Source organism: Odontesthes bonariensis, chromosome 18 (genome assembly GCF_027942865.1).
Source record: "Odontesthes bonariensis isolate fOdoBon6 chromosome 18, fOdoBon6.hap1, whole genome shotgun sequence".
Lineage (NCBI taxonomy): Eukaryota > Metazoa > Chordata > Actinopteri > Atheriniformes > Atherinopsidae > Odontesthes > Odontesthes bonariensis.
Window position 1 is genome coordinate 18,410,148 of NC_134523.1, and position 15,746 is coordinate 18,425,893.

The window sequence follows — 15,746 nt, forward strand, 5'->3', positions numbered from 1 at the left end:
ATACATGTTCCTTTTTGCAATGCTGGCTGCAAACTTGAGTATGTGGATTAACTGTGTTTAAGTTATGTCTCCAGGTAGCAACGATCCATCACCATTAGGTTTCTGCGTCTGAGGGAAATGTATGAAAAACGAAGTAATTTGTTGTACTTACTGGAGGGTTGGCACACAGGCACACAGCTATGTTCCAGTGTGGTGCTCTCAGATTGCTGAAATTTAAACCTCTTTTTCTGACACCCTCTCGCAACTCGACAGACACAATCACAAAAGTCAAAGAGCAGACGTGAAATTACTGATAAAACTTTACAGGGAGTACGTCACCACTGTCATGTAGCTATATCCCATAATAAAATGCAACATAAAATGATCCAGAAGACTGATTGGTCCAGGACAATTGTCATCAAAGTCACATGTGCAACATGAGGTGTACGACACAGGACATCAAACCCATCGTTTTAAATGCCAAAGCCTCCCAACGTGAGAACACTTTCATTTGTTTGTGTGCCTCTGAAAAGATCCAGCAAGAAATGTTGTCTACATACGGCTAGCAAAAGATTTACAATAGTGTCGTGAAAAGTAGGTTAATTTGGTGCTGGTACGACTCAGCCTGGAATTTATATTACACTGAGGAGTTACAATCTGCAGTGGAAAACAAATTAGAGCAAAGTTCTGTGTACAAAAATGAGTCAATGAGTTGGGCTGCATCATACAGTGAAAAAAAAAAAAATACTTTAACCAGAATATGACTGTGTTCTGCTCCCATGTGAACAGTCAGACATGTCCAGCTCTGTCCTCCTGCTCTTAATTCAGCCAGAGTCACTCTATGACTAGGAGGACGCACATCTCTCAAGCTCTCTTCTTTTTCTAACTGCACTATTCTCACTTCTTGGCTTCAAGGGAGGCAACTTGGATGAATTAGAAACACATTCCCTTTTAGAAAAGGTTGGATGACACGTTGTTTTAAACTGGTTTGTTTCAAGCACGTCCCAGCCACATTTGGCTCCAAATGAGCCTAAACTAACGACGAGGGGCTGTTTGAGAAGTTTCTGTTGACCTTAGAAAACTAACAAAAAAAAAAAATAATAATTCAAAAGAACTTTATGAAAGCTTCCTGAAAGCCATGCATCAGCATTGGGGTCCACTAAAATACAGTTCACTCTGTTGGAAGCCTGTGTTCTCTGCGAAGGGCAGAACTACAAACTGTTTTTACAGCCATCCTTCAAGCCAAATGAGTTGACTGATACTCATAAAAATTGAATTTAGGCAGAATAAGACCTTAAGGTCACAGCTTTGGATCCTCAAAGTTAATACACAATGATTCATACGCATACTCTCTCTGAGGTCCCCCTGAGGAGTAAACCATATAAATATTTCTACTCTAAACACTAAAACTGCCATCAATGATTTCCTAACAACAGGAAATAGCTGATTTATTCAGCTATTTATTCTAGCTGATCTAGGAAATAGCTGATTTATCCTCAAATTCTAGATGGAAGTCACATCTATGGAAGGAATGATCTACCAAAAGTTTCCTTTTTTGCTCTGTGTAAACTGCACAGATTAGCCTGCTATTTTGCTTTTAGCTTTGTATCAAAGAGACTAAAGAGAGGTCTGAGAAAAAAAACAACGATTTTCCGGATCTGAGGAGCCACTGCAGCTCTATGGGAGAAAGACTAATGTAAGGAGAAGAAGTGGGAAGGTTGTGTTGTGTTTGGTGAACATGTGCCTTGAATCCTCACCTCCAGTGTGGTCAGCACTATCTTCTCCACGGAGGAGAAGTACGCCTCCCAGAGGAACTGCGTCTGCTGTCTGAGGGCCAGGATCTTATCCTGGTGGATGGAGCGCACCGTGGTCGGAATCTGTCAACAACGAAAAGCCAACATCAGCCCCGAGACGTGGCGACAAAGATACACTCAGCACAATCACAGAATGAAAGATAAAGCACTTTATGGTGGACTAACTACACTTTCACCAATAAAGTCTCAAGTCTCAGGAAATGATTTAGAGGGAAAATGACATTTTTAATAAACAAATTTTAAAAATTGTCCATCTCACCTTTATATTTGAGACTGCTGTCCATGTTAAATTGGATGGTAACAACTAAACTTTCTCAATGAGAAACAAGTAAAATAAAAACAGAAATAAGAGGCAGTGCGGCCATGTTATGGTCAAGCTGCTGTTTCCAGCTCTGAGCAATACTTTAGATGTTCTTGCTTTAAGTAGCACATCATGACAGAATTCAGTTCAGGTCAAGTTCTCATTTCTGTAAGTTCAGGAAGAATTTAGCATTTTTTTTAAACCTGCTTTAATTTCTGCACAGCGACTTTGAAGCTGTTGTGGTATTGAACTTCTCATCCAAGTCTCAGCAAGAGGGCTAATAAGTGAGTTTCCTTCAAACCTGACCCCAGTCAGGACTGAAGTATGCATCACCTGCAGCAGCCCAGTTTAGAAAATTCAAGCAGATTCCTTTGGCTTGAGGGCCAAAAGAAAGTTTCTAGTTTGGCTCACAGAGAAAAGAATAAATAGTCCAATGTAGCATTTACAAAAGACAAAAATGTGTACGAGTCTAGGAGAACAAGGACACAAAGGAAGGAATTTCTAGAAAAGAATAAAAAGGCCTTGCTAGAAAAGCTTTAAATGCTGGAGCTGCAGTTTGATCATCAAAAAGCAAATGAGTTTATTTTGTGGCTTTTTGTTAAAGTAAAGGTTGAATAAGATTAGAAAAAGAACAAACTCTTGATCATCTCTTCAGTGAAAACTGAAACATTTTATGGAGGTAGAAGGTATAAGCAGAATTTTCCCAATATTTTTTTAATTCAATACCACTATTACTACATATAAACTCAGTGAAAGACATTCTTTAAAAGCAAGTCCTACTTTTATTTACAGTCCCCTCCAAAAGTATTGGAACAGCAAGGCAAATTCCCTTGTTTTTGTTGTTCACTGAAGACATTTGGGTTTAAGATCAAAAGATGAGTATGAGACAAGAGTTCAGAATGTCAGCTTTTATTTCCTGGTATTTACATCTAGATATGTTAAACAACTCAGGACATACCACCCTTTGTTTGAACCCACATATTTTTCAAGTGAGCAAAACTATTGGAACATGTGACTGACAGGTGTTTCTTGTTGACCAGGTGTTGCCTTTAAGGTTGATTATTCAAACATTAAATAGCTCTGCATGTTTAAACCTATAAAGACTGAATTTCTTGTTAAAGAGGATAAACCAACATGAAGACCAGAGAGCTGTCTATGGGAGAAAAGCAAGCCATTTTGAAGCTGAGAAAATAAGGAAAATCAATCAGAGCCATTGGACAAACATTGGGCATAGCAAGCACAACAATTTGGAATGTCCTGAAAAAGAAAGAAACTACTGGTGTACTGAGCAACAGACGTCGAACAGGTTGGCCAAGGAAAACAACAGTAGTTGATGACAGAAATATTGTGAGAGCTGTAAAGAAAAACCCCAAAACATCAGTAAGTGACATCACCAACGACCTCCACAGTGCAGGGGTGAAGGTATCACAATCCACTGTTCGAAGAAGACTCCGAGAGCAGAAATATAGAGGCCATACCACAAGATGCACACCACTCATCAGCAGTAAGAATCGGAAGGCCCGATTGAAATTTGCAAAGAAGTACAGAGATGAGCAGCAAAAGTTCTGGAACACAATCTTATGGACTGATGAGACCAAGATTAATCTCTACCAAAGTGATGGAAAGGCCAAAGTGTGGAGAAAGAAAGGAACTGCTTATGATCCGAAGCATACAAGCTTATCTGTGAAGCATGGTGGAGGTAATGTCATGGCTTGGGCATGCATGGCCGCTTCTGGAACAGGCTCTTTAATATTTATTGATGATGTAACTGATGATGGTAGCAGCAGAATGAATTCCGAAGTGTACAGAAACATTTTGTCTGCCAATTTATGGAGAAATGCATCCAAACTAATTGGGAGGAATTTTATCATGCAGTAGGACAATGACCCAAAGCACACTGCCAATAAAACAAAGGACTTTATCAGGGGGAAAAACTGGAAGGTTTTAGACTGGCCAAGTCAATCACCTGACCTTAACCCGATAGAGCATGCATTTCACCTCCTGAAGAGGAGACTGAAGGGGGAAACCCCCCGAAACAAACAAGAACTGAAAGAAGCTGTGGTAAAAGCCTGGAATAGCATCACAAAGGAAGAATGTAACAGTTTGGTGATGTCGATGGGTCGCAGGCTTGAGGCAGTTTTTACAATCAAGGGTTATGGCACCAAATATTAAATGTTATTTACTTTAAGATGATTTGTTCCTTTACTTTTGCTCACCTAAAAATGCTGTGGTGTATTACAAATGGTGATATATCCTAAGTTGTTTAACGCATCTAGATGTAAATACCAGGAAATAAAAGCTGACATTCTGAACTCTTGTCTCATACTCATCATTTGATCTTAAACCCAAATGTCTTCAGTGAACAACAAAAACAAGGGAATTTGCCTTGCTGTTCCAATACTTTTGAAGGGGACTGTATAATCATCATTGTGTCTCATTGTATTACAATAAAAAACATTAGAAGAATTATCCAGGATAGCTTGGGCACATTTGGTGCTGTATAGAGTGAGCTCCCACATTATAAAACCCAATGTCAAACAATATTATCACATGCTTCATTCAAATTAAGATTTAATGGGCATATAATTACTTTTCTCTCCATGAAGCTCAAGCAATTCTAACTAAATCCATTTCCTCATTCTATTTATTTACTCTTTTCGTTAACAATTTGAGGTTTTGAGAGACATTTTGAGGCAGTCAAGGACTTTGTGTGCTGCTTGAGCCACCTCATCAGACAACACAAGAAAACTGAAAATGAGATGAAATGGGTAAAGGAAGAGAGCAGGCATTAACAGGCTTAACCTTTTCTCTCTGTGGTGTAGTCTTGGAACAGTGCAGCTGATGTGTGAGCATGTCTAGGGGCCGTTACCTGCAGCAGAAGCCTCTCGTCGCCGATGACTGCAGCTGTGTTCCAGTTGATGATCTCGGAGAAAGGCAGCTCCCAGCCATTACTCAGCATCACCGGCACACACGCAGCCTGAAACACACAAGCAGGGAAGTCAGGCTGTGATCCCTCGCAAACAACTCGATGTAGCTTAATCATGGCTGCTGTTATTCTCTTAAGATAAATTTACTATCAGTGATTTGTCACTGACCTTTTGTCTTATGCTTCATTGGTGGAAATTTTTTAGTTGACTTCAAGTGTCATTTTTGGTATATTTATCACACAGTAGAGAGATGAAAAAAGACACGTGTTACATGCTCAAACCACTTGTCTATGAGCTTACAAAAGTTACCGGCACTTTTGGTGCGACTTGAACAGATCATAGTGAAAAACAAATCAAGCATCACAGCCTTCAATAAAGCAAGAAGACTGGTTATTGCAAGGTTTTTATGTCGTTTATAGCTGTCAAGTTTATTAGCTGAGAACTAAATGGGGTCCCTGAATGGGAGTCATCAAAATTCATAACTTTAATGCTTGTGCTTTAAAAGCAGATGCCTTAAAAATGGTCATATAACTGATTTAAAGTTTCGCTGTGTGTGAATTATAGGACCCTGTTTGTATAGATGCAACACAATATTCAGAATCTTGTTTTCCTTGAAGGAGAATTAGATCTGTGTAAGAATCTGTGTTTTTGTCCCCCAATAATGAGGCTTGTGCATCAACAGTGTGCGGCATCTTCAAGTCAAGTCGGTCATGTTTCTGCAGGAATCCCAAACAAATGATGAAACAAACACTGGCCCAAAGGAGAGCATATTGCTTTTAAAAAGCAACCATAGTTTCTGCCACTAGCTTGGAAGGGGGAGTGAGGCCAGAGGAGCTCAGTTTATTGCAATCTGAAATTATCCCACTAGGTGTCACTAACTCCTAGACGTCACAAATATTAGTCTCCCCAAAACGAGAAACTTTGGACAATTTGAATCTTATCCTTGCAAATATCAACATAATAGAAGTTTCAAACTAATAATGGAAACCGCAGACGTGCAGCATACACTGAAAGCTGTGGTAACAGATGTTGTTTTCCACTTCAAGGCAGAAGGACAACCTTTAAACACAAATTTGACAAGTATGACATTACAAAGCAGCTTATTGGCAAGTTTTAGGAATTATTACACATCACCGTGAACCGAAGGCAACATTAACATTAAGATGGAATCATATTTCAGGGCATCACAAATTCTACTTGATTTTTTAGCTGTATTTTTTTTTTTTACTGTGTTATAATAAATGCATTTTAAAACACCCATAATCATGTCCACACATACCCGTAGGATTTTATGTGAAAGTCCACCTTCTGCTAACGAACATATATGTACGATTGTGATCATGCATGATGGAGATTTGAAAAGATTGCAGTTTTTTCTTTTTTTTCCCCCACCAGCCAATGAAGCCACAGGCCATCATTGGCTGGTGGCTAGTTATTCAACACTTGTTCAAATAGGAACCAGAGTGGTAAACAGAACTAAGCATGAGCATACCATCTAGATAAGTAGGCCAGCAGCATATAGGCACATATAGTGGATAATCCAGCATCATGCTGGCTGATATGAATCTTAGAAAATATCCTTTAGTGAGATAAACAGTTCATCCCTCTTTACTGAAAGTAACATAAGCAAAGAGCTGAGAATGAGTCTCAGAAGAGCAAAGAGGCAGAGTGGGTTTAAATAAACCAGACAAGATTAATCCACACTGTGGAAACTCTTGCAAAATCAAACATGAACAAAAAGAATATCTTAATTACTTGCTCCATTTGTGTTTATTTGATTTATAAAGATGTTTGAATCATTCACAAGCCTGAAAAATAAAAAAAAGAGTGTCTTTTCATTTAATATCGAGTGATCACAGAACTGTGTATGTGTACCCACTTTCGAATTTAGACGCATCACTTTTAAAATGTTGATACAGTATTAGGTGCAGTGGGGTTAATTACTCAGAGGAGTTGAGCAGGAGGAATAATAAAGAGAGAACAGGATTTGAAAAGAAGATCAAAAGGCAGAAGAAAGTGCGTACATAGATACATAGAAAAAAAGATGAAAGGGCATTGAAGCTGAATGTGACCTTTGGCAAAGGAGTGGCAGAGGGATGGAGGGATGAAAAGAGAGATGGGGGAACAGCTGGTGTGTGTGTGTTTTTCTGGTGGGAGTTTGATGTAATGACGGCGCTGTCACTCCCAGGTCATAAAGGTGTCAGCTAAAGCAGAACTGGCCCACGGGCCCTGCTGCACACACATGCACGCACGCACACACACAAACCCATGCATACGGATATTTACAAACACAAAAATGGCGCTTACTGCACACGTGCACACACAAAACAAATTGACCCATATGCAGAATGGTTCTCATGCAAAGCCCAGAGGCCCGCAGACTCTCTTCTGTCATCTTTAGCTACACTGGGCCCAGTTGACGGATGGAGGGAGGAGAGAAGAGGGCATATTTCACTCCTGGGCGAAGTGCGGCATGTGTGCGTGTAGGGCTCGTGGCATCTGATAGTGAGATAATCGCACTTCTCAGTGGACAGCAGCGTTCGGTAAGGAGAGGTAAAGGACAGTGCAGTGGTAATGCAGAGGAGTGCTGCGCAGTCAGAAAGACAGATGAACAGACACAAAAAGCATCAAGAGGCAGGAGGAAAAGGGATAAAAAATGACTGTCACGACAACTGTTACATATTTTGAGATAACAGTGATCATGCTAACATTATCTTCTGTATTAACCTACATGAAAAACAGTGTTAAACTAACAGAAATGTAATATATCCACATAGCTGCCATGATTTCAGTGAGTTAACTCACTGGTGGCGCTTATGCTCTTTCAAAGTCATCACCTTGTTATGTCTAAGCTTTTCATTTCTTGTCCAATATTGATTAAAAAATGATTATTTGTCTCCTAAGACTTTTAAATTGCTCTAACAGCCCTAACTGGGATGTTATGTTACAGTTTATTAGGTGGAGGATTTTCCCCTCATTATCCAGTACAGGTTAAACTTAATGCTGACAAGATAAAATGTAGGAATCCCATGTCACTGATTATTTTGTGAGTGTCATACAAAACAAAACAATAACCTGGCAGATAAAAGTAAATAAATAGAAAATCGCTCTTTTGTGGCTCAGTAAAAGTTTATATGATACTTAATTGTTAAGGAGCTCACGTTTCCTCTGGGAGCTCCTGTCTCTTTAAGCCCCGCCCCTGGAAGGCCCAGCTTGCTCTGATTGATCCCCATATGTGTACTTTAACACATTAGTCAGTCCAGGCTTGAGAATGCCTATTGTTTGAGCTGTGTCAAACTTGCACCATGCAGACATTATGTGGAGTTGTTCCATTGTGAAGTTAGATAAAGGGGGAAAAAAAGACTGGACAACAAGTTGGTTAGGTGACCTGTGGGTTCTGTGGTACAAGCGCAGAAAAAAACTATTTGACACATTGACAAAGAGGGAAAAAGCCAAAGAACATCAATTGTCTTTTTCAGACTTGAAATATTTGGTTGCTATCTTCACAGTGTCAGACAATAACTAATAACAGTGCATCTGCAAAATTAATGAGTGCTCTAATGTAAAAAGAAGCAGCTCATCTTTTCAGCGAAGGTCTTATTTGTTCATATTTATTACATCAGTGGAAAATAAGGTGGTAATAATTCAATGATTCTTAAATTCTAGAAGTAGCTATGAAAAAAAATATATGGAAGGATGAGTGTAGGTGGTGAGCATTTTTCTTCCCAGGGAAATTGCTGGGGGCCTTGAATTCGCCACAGATGCATTGCTCTCTCAGAAGGGTGTCTTTGTTTGTGTGCTGTTTGTTTACCTGTAGCGCCTCGAGGAAGCGAAAGGAGCCCAGCCGCCTGCCACGCGGCACCAAACAGAAGGTGGAATTGTGGAGCATCTCCTTGTAGTCATACCTGCAAAGACACAACAAAGACACACACGCAGTGAGTTGACAGATTTGTAGGTTTTTAAAAAAGCATGCTGCAAAGCTGAGAGCAATCACAGCCATGCACATTAGCACTACCATTGGCCTTTTTTTTTTTTTAAACTGTTCACGTTGCATCAGGACTAATAATCGACTGGTGGTAACACACAACATCTGTTATGAATGGCATCATTTAAACAAACATTGCCATTAAACATGCAAATTCTAAGCACTCGAATCAACCAAAAACAGGAAAAGAGATGTCCTAATGAACTGAATAAAACACAATTTTCTAACACATTAGGTAATAAACCTTTTGTTCCAGTGAAACATGGAAACATTACATCCATATTCATTTACTATGATTGCACTAAGCCAAAGCTGGACCAGGACTTAGGTCTGTTAACCGTAGACGGATTAAATCCAGCAGGCCACCAAAATAACATTAAACATATTATCAGTTATACGGTCCTTCAATTTTCTAATTTCCCCTGTTGCCTTTGTGTGATTTTCACAACCTCCTTTGACTTGGCTTTGTCCTCGTCTTCTCTCCTCTTTCCTTTAATTCAGCTGCACCTTTCCTCTCTCCACCTTCCATCACACTCCACCTAACTCCGCAGCAACACACACCCTTACTAACCACCAACCCCCTCTCTCCTCGCTGCCTTTTTCAGCGCCTCTATCTCTGCAAACAGGAGGCTGCCATTCCCTCCTTCTACTCCTCCAGCCCTCTGATCCCTCCATTTCTCCAGTGAGGTGTGTCTTATTGCTCTCCAAACAGGGTGATCAACCCTGCCAGGGGTAATGAGCTGAGAGTGACACCTGCTTCCACAACACAGCTGGCTCAGTGCATGTGTATTTGAGAGAAACTGAGAGGCAGAAATAGAGAAACGGTGTGTATCTGTGCAGTGGTTTGTGTTCATGATACTTTTCCATGTTATGACAGGTATGTGTTTAAACTGTATCATGTTACGTAATTGGATTTATGGAGCTATTCGGATATAAAATGCCAGGAGCCCCCCCAGGCTCATAATTTCCCCCACATTTGATCAACTTATGTCAAGCCCTCTATTGTCTTCATTTTTCTTTTCTCTTTCTTGCTTTCTGTGTCATTAATCTCTTCCTACCTTCCATATGTAGACCATTTTCCCACATGAACTTGTGAAAATATCTGTATCATTAAGGGCAGACATTATCTGCAGCTGCTCCTGGTGATACTTCAAAATACTGTCTATTTCGAGCGTAGAGGAGGCAGGGCATAATTCAAAAAGAGTTCTGTTAAAATTGTTCTGTTTAGAGCACACTCAGAATGAAATATGAGGCTGTAGGGCGATCCTTTATAAGACATTTATATCAGATCTGCAATATTAACAAGACAGAGGATAAGAAAATAGGTACTAAGTTCTGTTTTTGGTGATTTTCACACATTTTCTGATACTAATTAATGCACCCGAGGACAGAGATCACAACAAATTAACCCCGTTCCTATCAACACATTTAACCTGCTGACAAACTTATACACAGGACTCCTGGAAACTGCAATAACAAAATACTGCAACATTAGTCATACCATTATTGTCCTCTTTAATAAATGAGAGAACACTGATACCCGTTAAGGAGAGTTCATTTGCATACTTCTGTTTCAAAGCACTCAACAAAGACTATATTTGCTGCTTCAGCGTCAGTCTTACTCAGAATGAACACAATTCATTTTTGAAACAAGAATTTAAACAGACAGAAAACACTTATACCAAATCGAGTAAAAAATGTATGAAAAACTGCAATGAGAGAATAAAGCCCAAATGTACTTATGACAGTTCTGAAATAGAGTTTTTTGCAATTAAACAACAGGAAGTGAAAACACCACTTTAAAATATATATTTGAATTATAAATATAAGCTTATTAGTATATATACATGTTTATTTATATTGTATTTGTTAAAAAAAAAAATTAAATGAGCCTTCAGCGTTGTTGGGTTTGGGGTTAACAGACTTGTGAGGCAGAAAATCATTTCTCATTTAACGATAGTCCATCCAAGGTGAAGGATACAGGACACACACACAGATCCAGCTCTATTGATGATGCTGTGGATGTACTGAAGCTTGTGTAGAAGTGTGACAGTGATTGCTGATGCTGCCTTTGGTGTGTTCCTGTGCATATGGATCGAGCTGACGGGTCAAAGCTGGAAGCCGAGCTCTACACTCTCTTTCTTTCTCACGCATAAATACAAACACACAAGCCGACTGCTGATGTAAGATGCCGCCCTTGTCTCTGCTTCAGTCGAACTCTAATAATGTGCAGGGACATGACAGGCTGTGATAAAGTCCCATCCTGATTCACACCTACATGCACAACCCTCTGTGCAACACACTTATTCGCAGACACACATGCAGAGAGCGAACACGCGACAGCTGCACGCCCTCACATTGACGTTCCGTCACCTGTCGATGGAAAAAAAATAAGCTATCTTACCCCATATTTCCACACCAGCTGTCTGCCTGGACGGTGTGTGTGTGTAAGTAACAGCCTACAAGACAGACCGACATCCGATGGCAATGAATATAAATGTGGGACTTAACACGCAGCAGGCTGGTAACAAGTTTAAGCTGACGATTTTACCGTTCTCCTATCACACGTATAATGTAACACAAATGTTGACCCACCTGTCACTGGAAGAATTGAAGTTGTCAGTTTTGTTCTATTTCATGCCAGTACGGGACACTTTAAGATCTCCGAACTAAGTCTAAACTTCTGACTTAGTTCAGAGATAGACTTCAGGATGTCTCCCTCCTAAATGATTCTCCTTCTGTGAGCTTTAATGTGATTATGACTGGAGTTCAACCTAAAAGAGATGATTTTCTTTTACACAGGGTTAGTGGATCAGAGTTTGGAATGAATGAGGTGGTCAACTTTGACTTCCTCTCAAGCTCTCCTTGTTCTGTAAATTGTTGTCTCTAATAAAAACAGTTCTTCCTCGGCTTTATCTCTATGCGGAAACCACCAGCAGGATGCGCTCATGTGTGAGCCATCTTTACAATCTTGCACGTGTGCTTGAGAGAATGTGTGTGTGGGTAAAGCAATAAAAGCAGTGTGAGGAAAAAGAAACACGTCTATAACAATGGAAGGACACTTTTAGAGCAAAAATGTAGTGTAGCGTGCAGAAGATACAGCGCAGACAGTAAACAGGACTTCATGTAATAAAGCAGAGGTAATGACCTCTACATGTGCAGCCCCACGTTTTGTATGCACTTGCATTTGAGTACATGTCCAACAACTTCACAGCAGTTAAGAAACACATCTCTACTCCCAACGACAATACTGTGTTACCATGGTAATGTCATTAAGTGCTTTCATTTGCAACGACTTAATTACACAGGAGTGGTGCATCATCCATGCAAACAAGGGGTGAAGGTGTGAAACAGAAAATAAACACACTGCTGTACTGTATGCACCCAGTGTTATTGGAAGAAGACAATAAACCCCCCTCCATGACTGCCTTTCAGGTGCTCAGTTACAGCACCTGTCAGACCTTGCATTGTTTAATGGTTTGTGTGATAGATATGCTGAATTAAATTGATGTAATCAAGTCAGTGAAAACAGGACTCTCATTTAAAGCTATCATTAATTTTGTTGCCTGAAATGACAACCAGCCATTTTAGCAAATTGCATTTTCTAGCGAGGAATCTGAAATGTTGCCTTACGGCTATTATAGTGTGTTATTTCAGATACTTCTGTTAGGGTACATTGTTTGAAAGAGTTCATTTACGCTTCATTTATACATGGAAAACCCCTCTGAAGATGAGATCTAGCTGTTAGGTTTGTGAATGTAATGCAGACAGAATTAACAATCATAGCTAAGGCATGTTGTAAAATATAGGTATCTAATAACTTAATGTGGAAAAATGAGGCCTCTATAAAGCTGAGATTCCCTGAGGTACACTCATTGTGTTGCCTCCTGTTTCTCTGGTGCCACCCAGGACCTAGCAGACGCCTAGCCTGTTTGTCCCCTGACTGTGGAGCTTCAGGGGTATGAACACACAAAACCTCACCCAACTTGATTGTCTTCGATGGAGCAGAGAGCAAGAGATCCAATTTGCTGCTTATTGAGACTGTTGTTACATTCTCCTCCTGGACTTCTCGTGTCCCTCTTCACTCTCCCACTAATTTCTTTGTCCTTCAAAGTGGGTTTCAGTGCGAGTCTGCAAAAGAATGAGTGTCTGCTAGTGTGTTGATGGCTGGAACAAAGCCAGGGGAGGACTTTTTATTATCTATTTGCCCATCCCGGAATGTAACGCAGTAGGGTTTGTGAGGACACTCAATGGGTTTTGCAACATAAAATGATCTAGTTAAGACTTGCATTGGATCATTTATGATCAAGAAAGTCCTCATTTCTGCAACCTGTGTCCATTGCACACAGCAATAACAGTGGTTTGATGATAGAGCATCATTCTGGATGTCAAACATGTGCTCATTTGTCTCGCAAGTAACAGTTTAAAGAGAGACTCCAGCAGTAATGAAATAGGATCATCGTAAACACAAGTGTGTAAGCTGAATAATATTGTTTTGTGCGATCCCATGAGAGTGCGACAGATGTGCTTGCTCAATGTACCTCTGACTGACTGGGATAGTGGGTGTTTGGTGAGGGTGTGTGTGAGGAAACGCGTGTCTGTATTTGCACGCTTGAGGATGATAATGCGCGCGCACATGCGTGGAGCACAGACATGCGCTCCAGAAGGATCAGCACTTTGTGGCTGTGTCTATGTCAGTTACGCACAGTGACTTTCCAGCCCTACACTTATTTACCCTGCAGCTATGATGAAGAATATCTGTCAGCATCTGTAAGAGTGCATCCAGGTGTTTGCATGTCCATTTTGTCCTACCTTCCCCTTCTGCTCTTATAACTCCAGCTGTATGCTCAGAAACTAATTCATTAGCCAGATTAGCGTTCATTAGCCAGTTTATGGTAATTACAATTAGCATTCCAGCATGGAATGGCTCAGAGGCGCGCATGGCCAAACAAATAGGTTTTCTGTGGTCAAACCCATGACAAGAAAAATGCTGGCTGACTAGTGCTGGAGCTGGACACATTTAAGAGTTGCATGTAGAATTATAAAAGTGGCAGCGAAAACATAAGCACAGAGGTTACAAGTAACCTGAATATATGTAACATATTAACAAACTTTAATTAGTGCTTTAATGCCCACTGGTGAGCTTTTGATGAAAGGTTTGTTTCATTAAAGGGTTTGTGAATTTGTTTCAACAAAGCCTTTAGTCTTTCTGTACATTATGCACAAAATAGAACGATTACAAATATCTGTAAATATCTGACTGAAAACGCATTAGTGAGATTAAGACTAAGTGTTGTTGGCAGGCTGAGATGGGCCACAGCAACACAGAGGAACAAAGACAGACAACATAAAATAGACAACACTGAGTCAGATGTACCAGAAAACTAAAATCCCCAGTAAAAGAGAAGGAAGCCTAAATCTAAGCCTGTAATCACGTAGAGACAACTGAGTGCAGCCTTAAACCATCTAATGAACAACTGATAAAAACACGCAGATTGTAATGTACCGAGTGACATTATTAGTCAGACTAGACTGCTTCATAACAGGACAGCTGTTATCACAGATGTGGCAGAAAGAAAAAACAAACTGTGTTAATATCTGACTGCGCAGATCCCGCTGTTTGTAAATCCTATATGGGCACATATGGAAATACTTTGTGTTTTTATGCATACCTCCATTTTCTTACAGAAACTCTTGAAAACTGAACAAAAATAGCCTATCCTTCTCAATAGTGCTAAGAATTAAGACAGCCCAAGTGAAAGCATTAGGAATCGGGAGGTGAAAACTGTTGAGGGTTAAGTGGAGATACATATGGAAGCATCTCTGATACCTGTCATGAAACAGAAAGTTCATATTGACTTGAATGTGGATAAGACTGGAACAAAGCTTAATATGACAGGTCTTTCTGCCCCATCAAGAACAATTTCTTGAGGGGAATCGCTGACTGATCTGTCTGGTCTGTTATTCTCTTTTTCCTCTCTGTAGTGCTCTGTCACTGTCACCCAAGCCGGATACAGTGCGCTCACAGTCACATAACAACCCCTGAAACATTTTTCAGAAATGTGAAATTCTAAATTACCCACATGCATGAAGAAAATATGCGCATAATTTGATGCAGGCTATCTGTATGCCAGTGTTGAGCTGTAGGCCTACCCTTCACAGCTTATGTATTTTAAGTCTCCTCCTGGCGCCAGTACATGAACCATACTTGTCAAATTTTGCCTGGAAAGTCCCCGTAACTCAGTGTTGCAGCATTAATTTTAATGTAACCAGGTGTGAGGGATTTCTAAGATGTTACGCTAGTTTGCTTGGCTGTACTGGATCCATTCATATCTGAGCTGGGCACTGAGTATAGCTGCAGGTGGTGGGTCTTTACTGCTTAAGCCTAAATAAAAATAAAACATGTTCACACATAATCTAAAACTCAGACTCATTAACATGCAGACTCACACTTGGTACACTCATGCAAACTTCTGCATCACTTTAGGTCAGAAGCTGGTTCTTTCCTCTTTCCTTCCAGCCACATTCACAGATACCCCCACTTCCCAACCCGTGTGTGTAAGCCTGAATATTTTACAAATACCCCGATAACAAGAAGTCTTCCTGACGCGATACTAATTCGCAGTGACGGCTTTATCCGTGCAATCTTTTCAATTTGTCCTCTCAGATTCTTTCCACTGCCAACAGATGGAGGCAATTTTTCAGTTACATTTAGTGTCTGCACAGTATTCAAAGTCCCC

General features: G+C 40.2%; 1 protein-coding gene across 1 annotated transcript in view; it reads right to left on the reverse strand.

Moving 5' to 3' along the window:
• Positions 1 to 15,746, reverse strand: part of ext1b (exostosin glycosyltransferase 1b) — a 127,908-nt gene that overhangs the window by 38,186 nt on the left and 73,976 nt on the right. The window contains exons 2-4 of the mRNA XM_075450177.1: positions 8,833 to 8,926; positions 4,964 to 5,071; positions 1,737 to 1,856 (exon numbers count right to left, since the gene is read on the reverse strand). Coding sequence (XP_075306292.1) covers positions 1,737 to 1,856; positions 4,964 to 5,071; positions 8,833 to 8,926 — 322 coding nt within the window. The remainder of the gene's footprint in view (positions 1 to 1,736; positions 1,857 to 4,963; positions 5,072 to 8,832; positions 8,927 to 15,746) is intronic.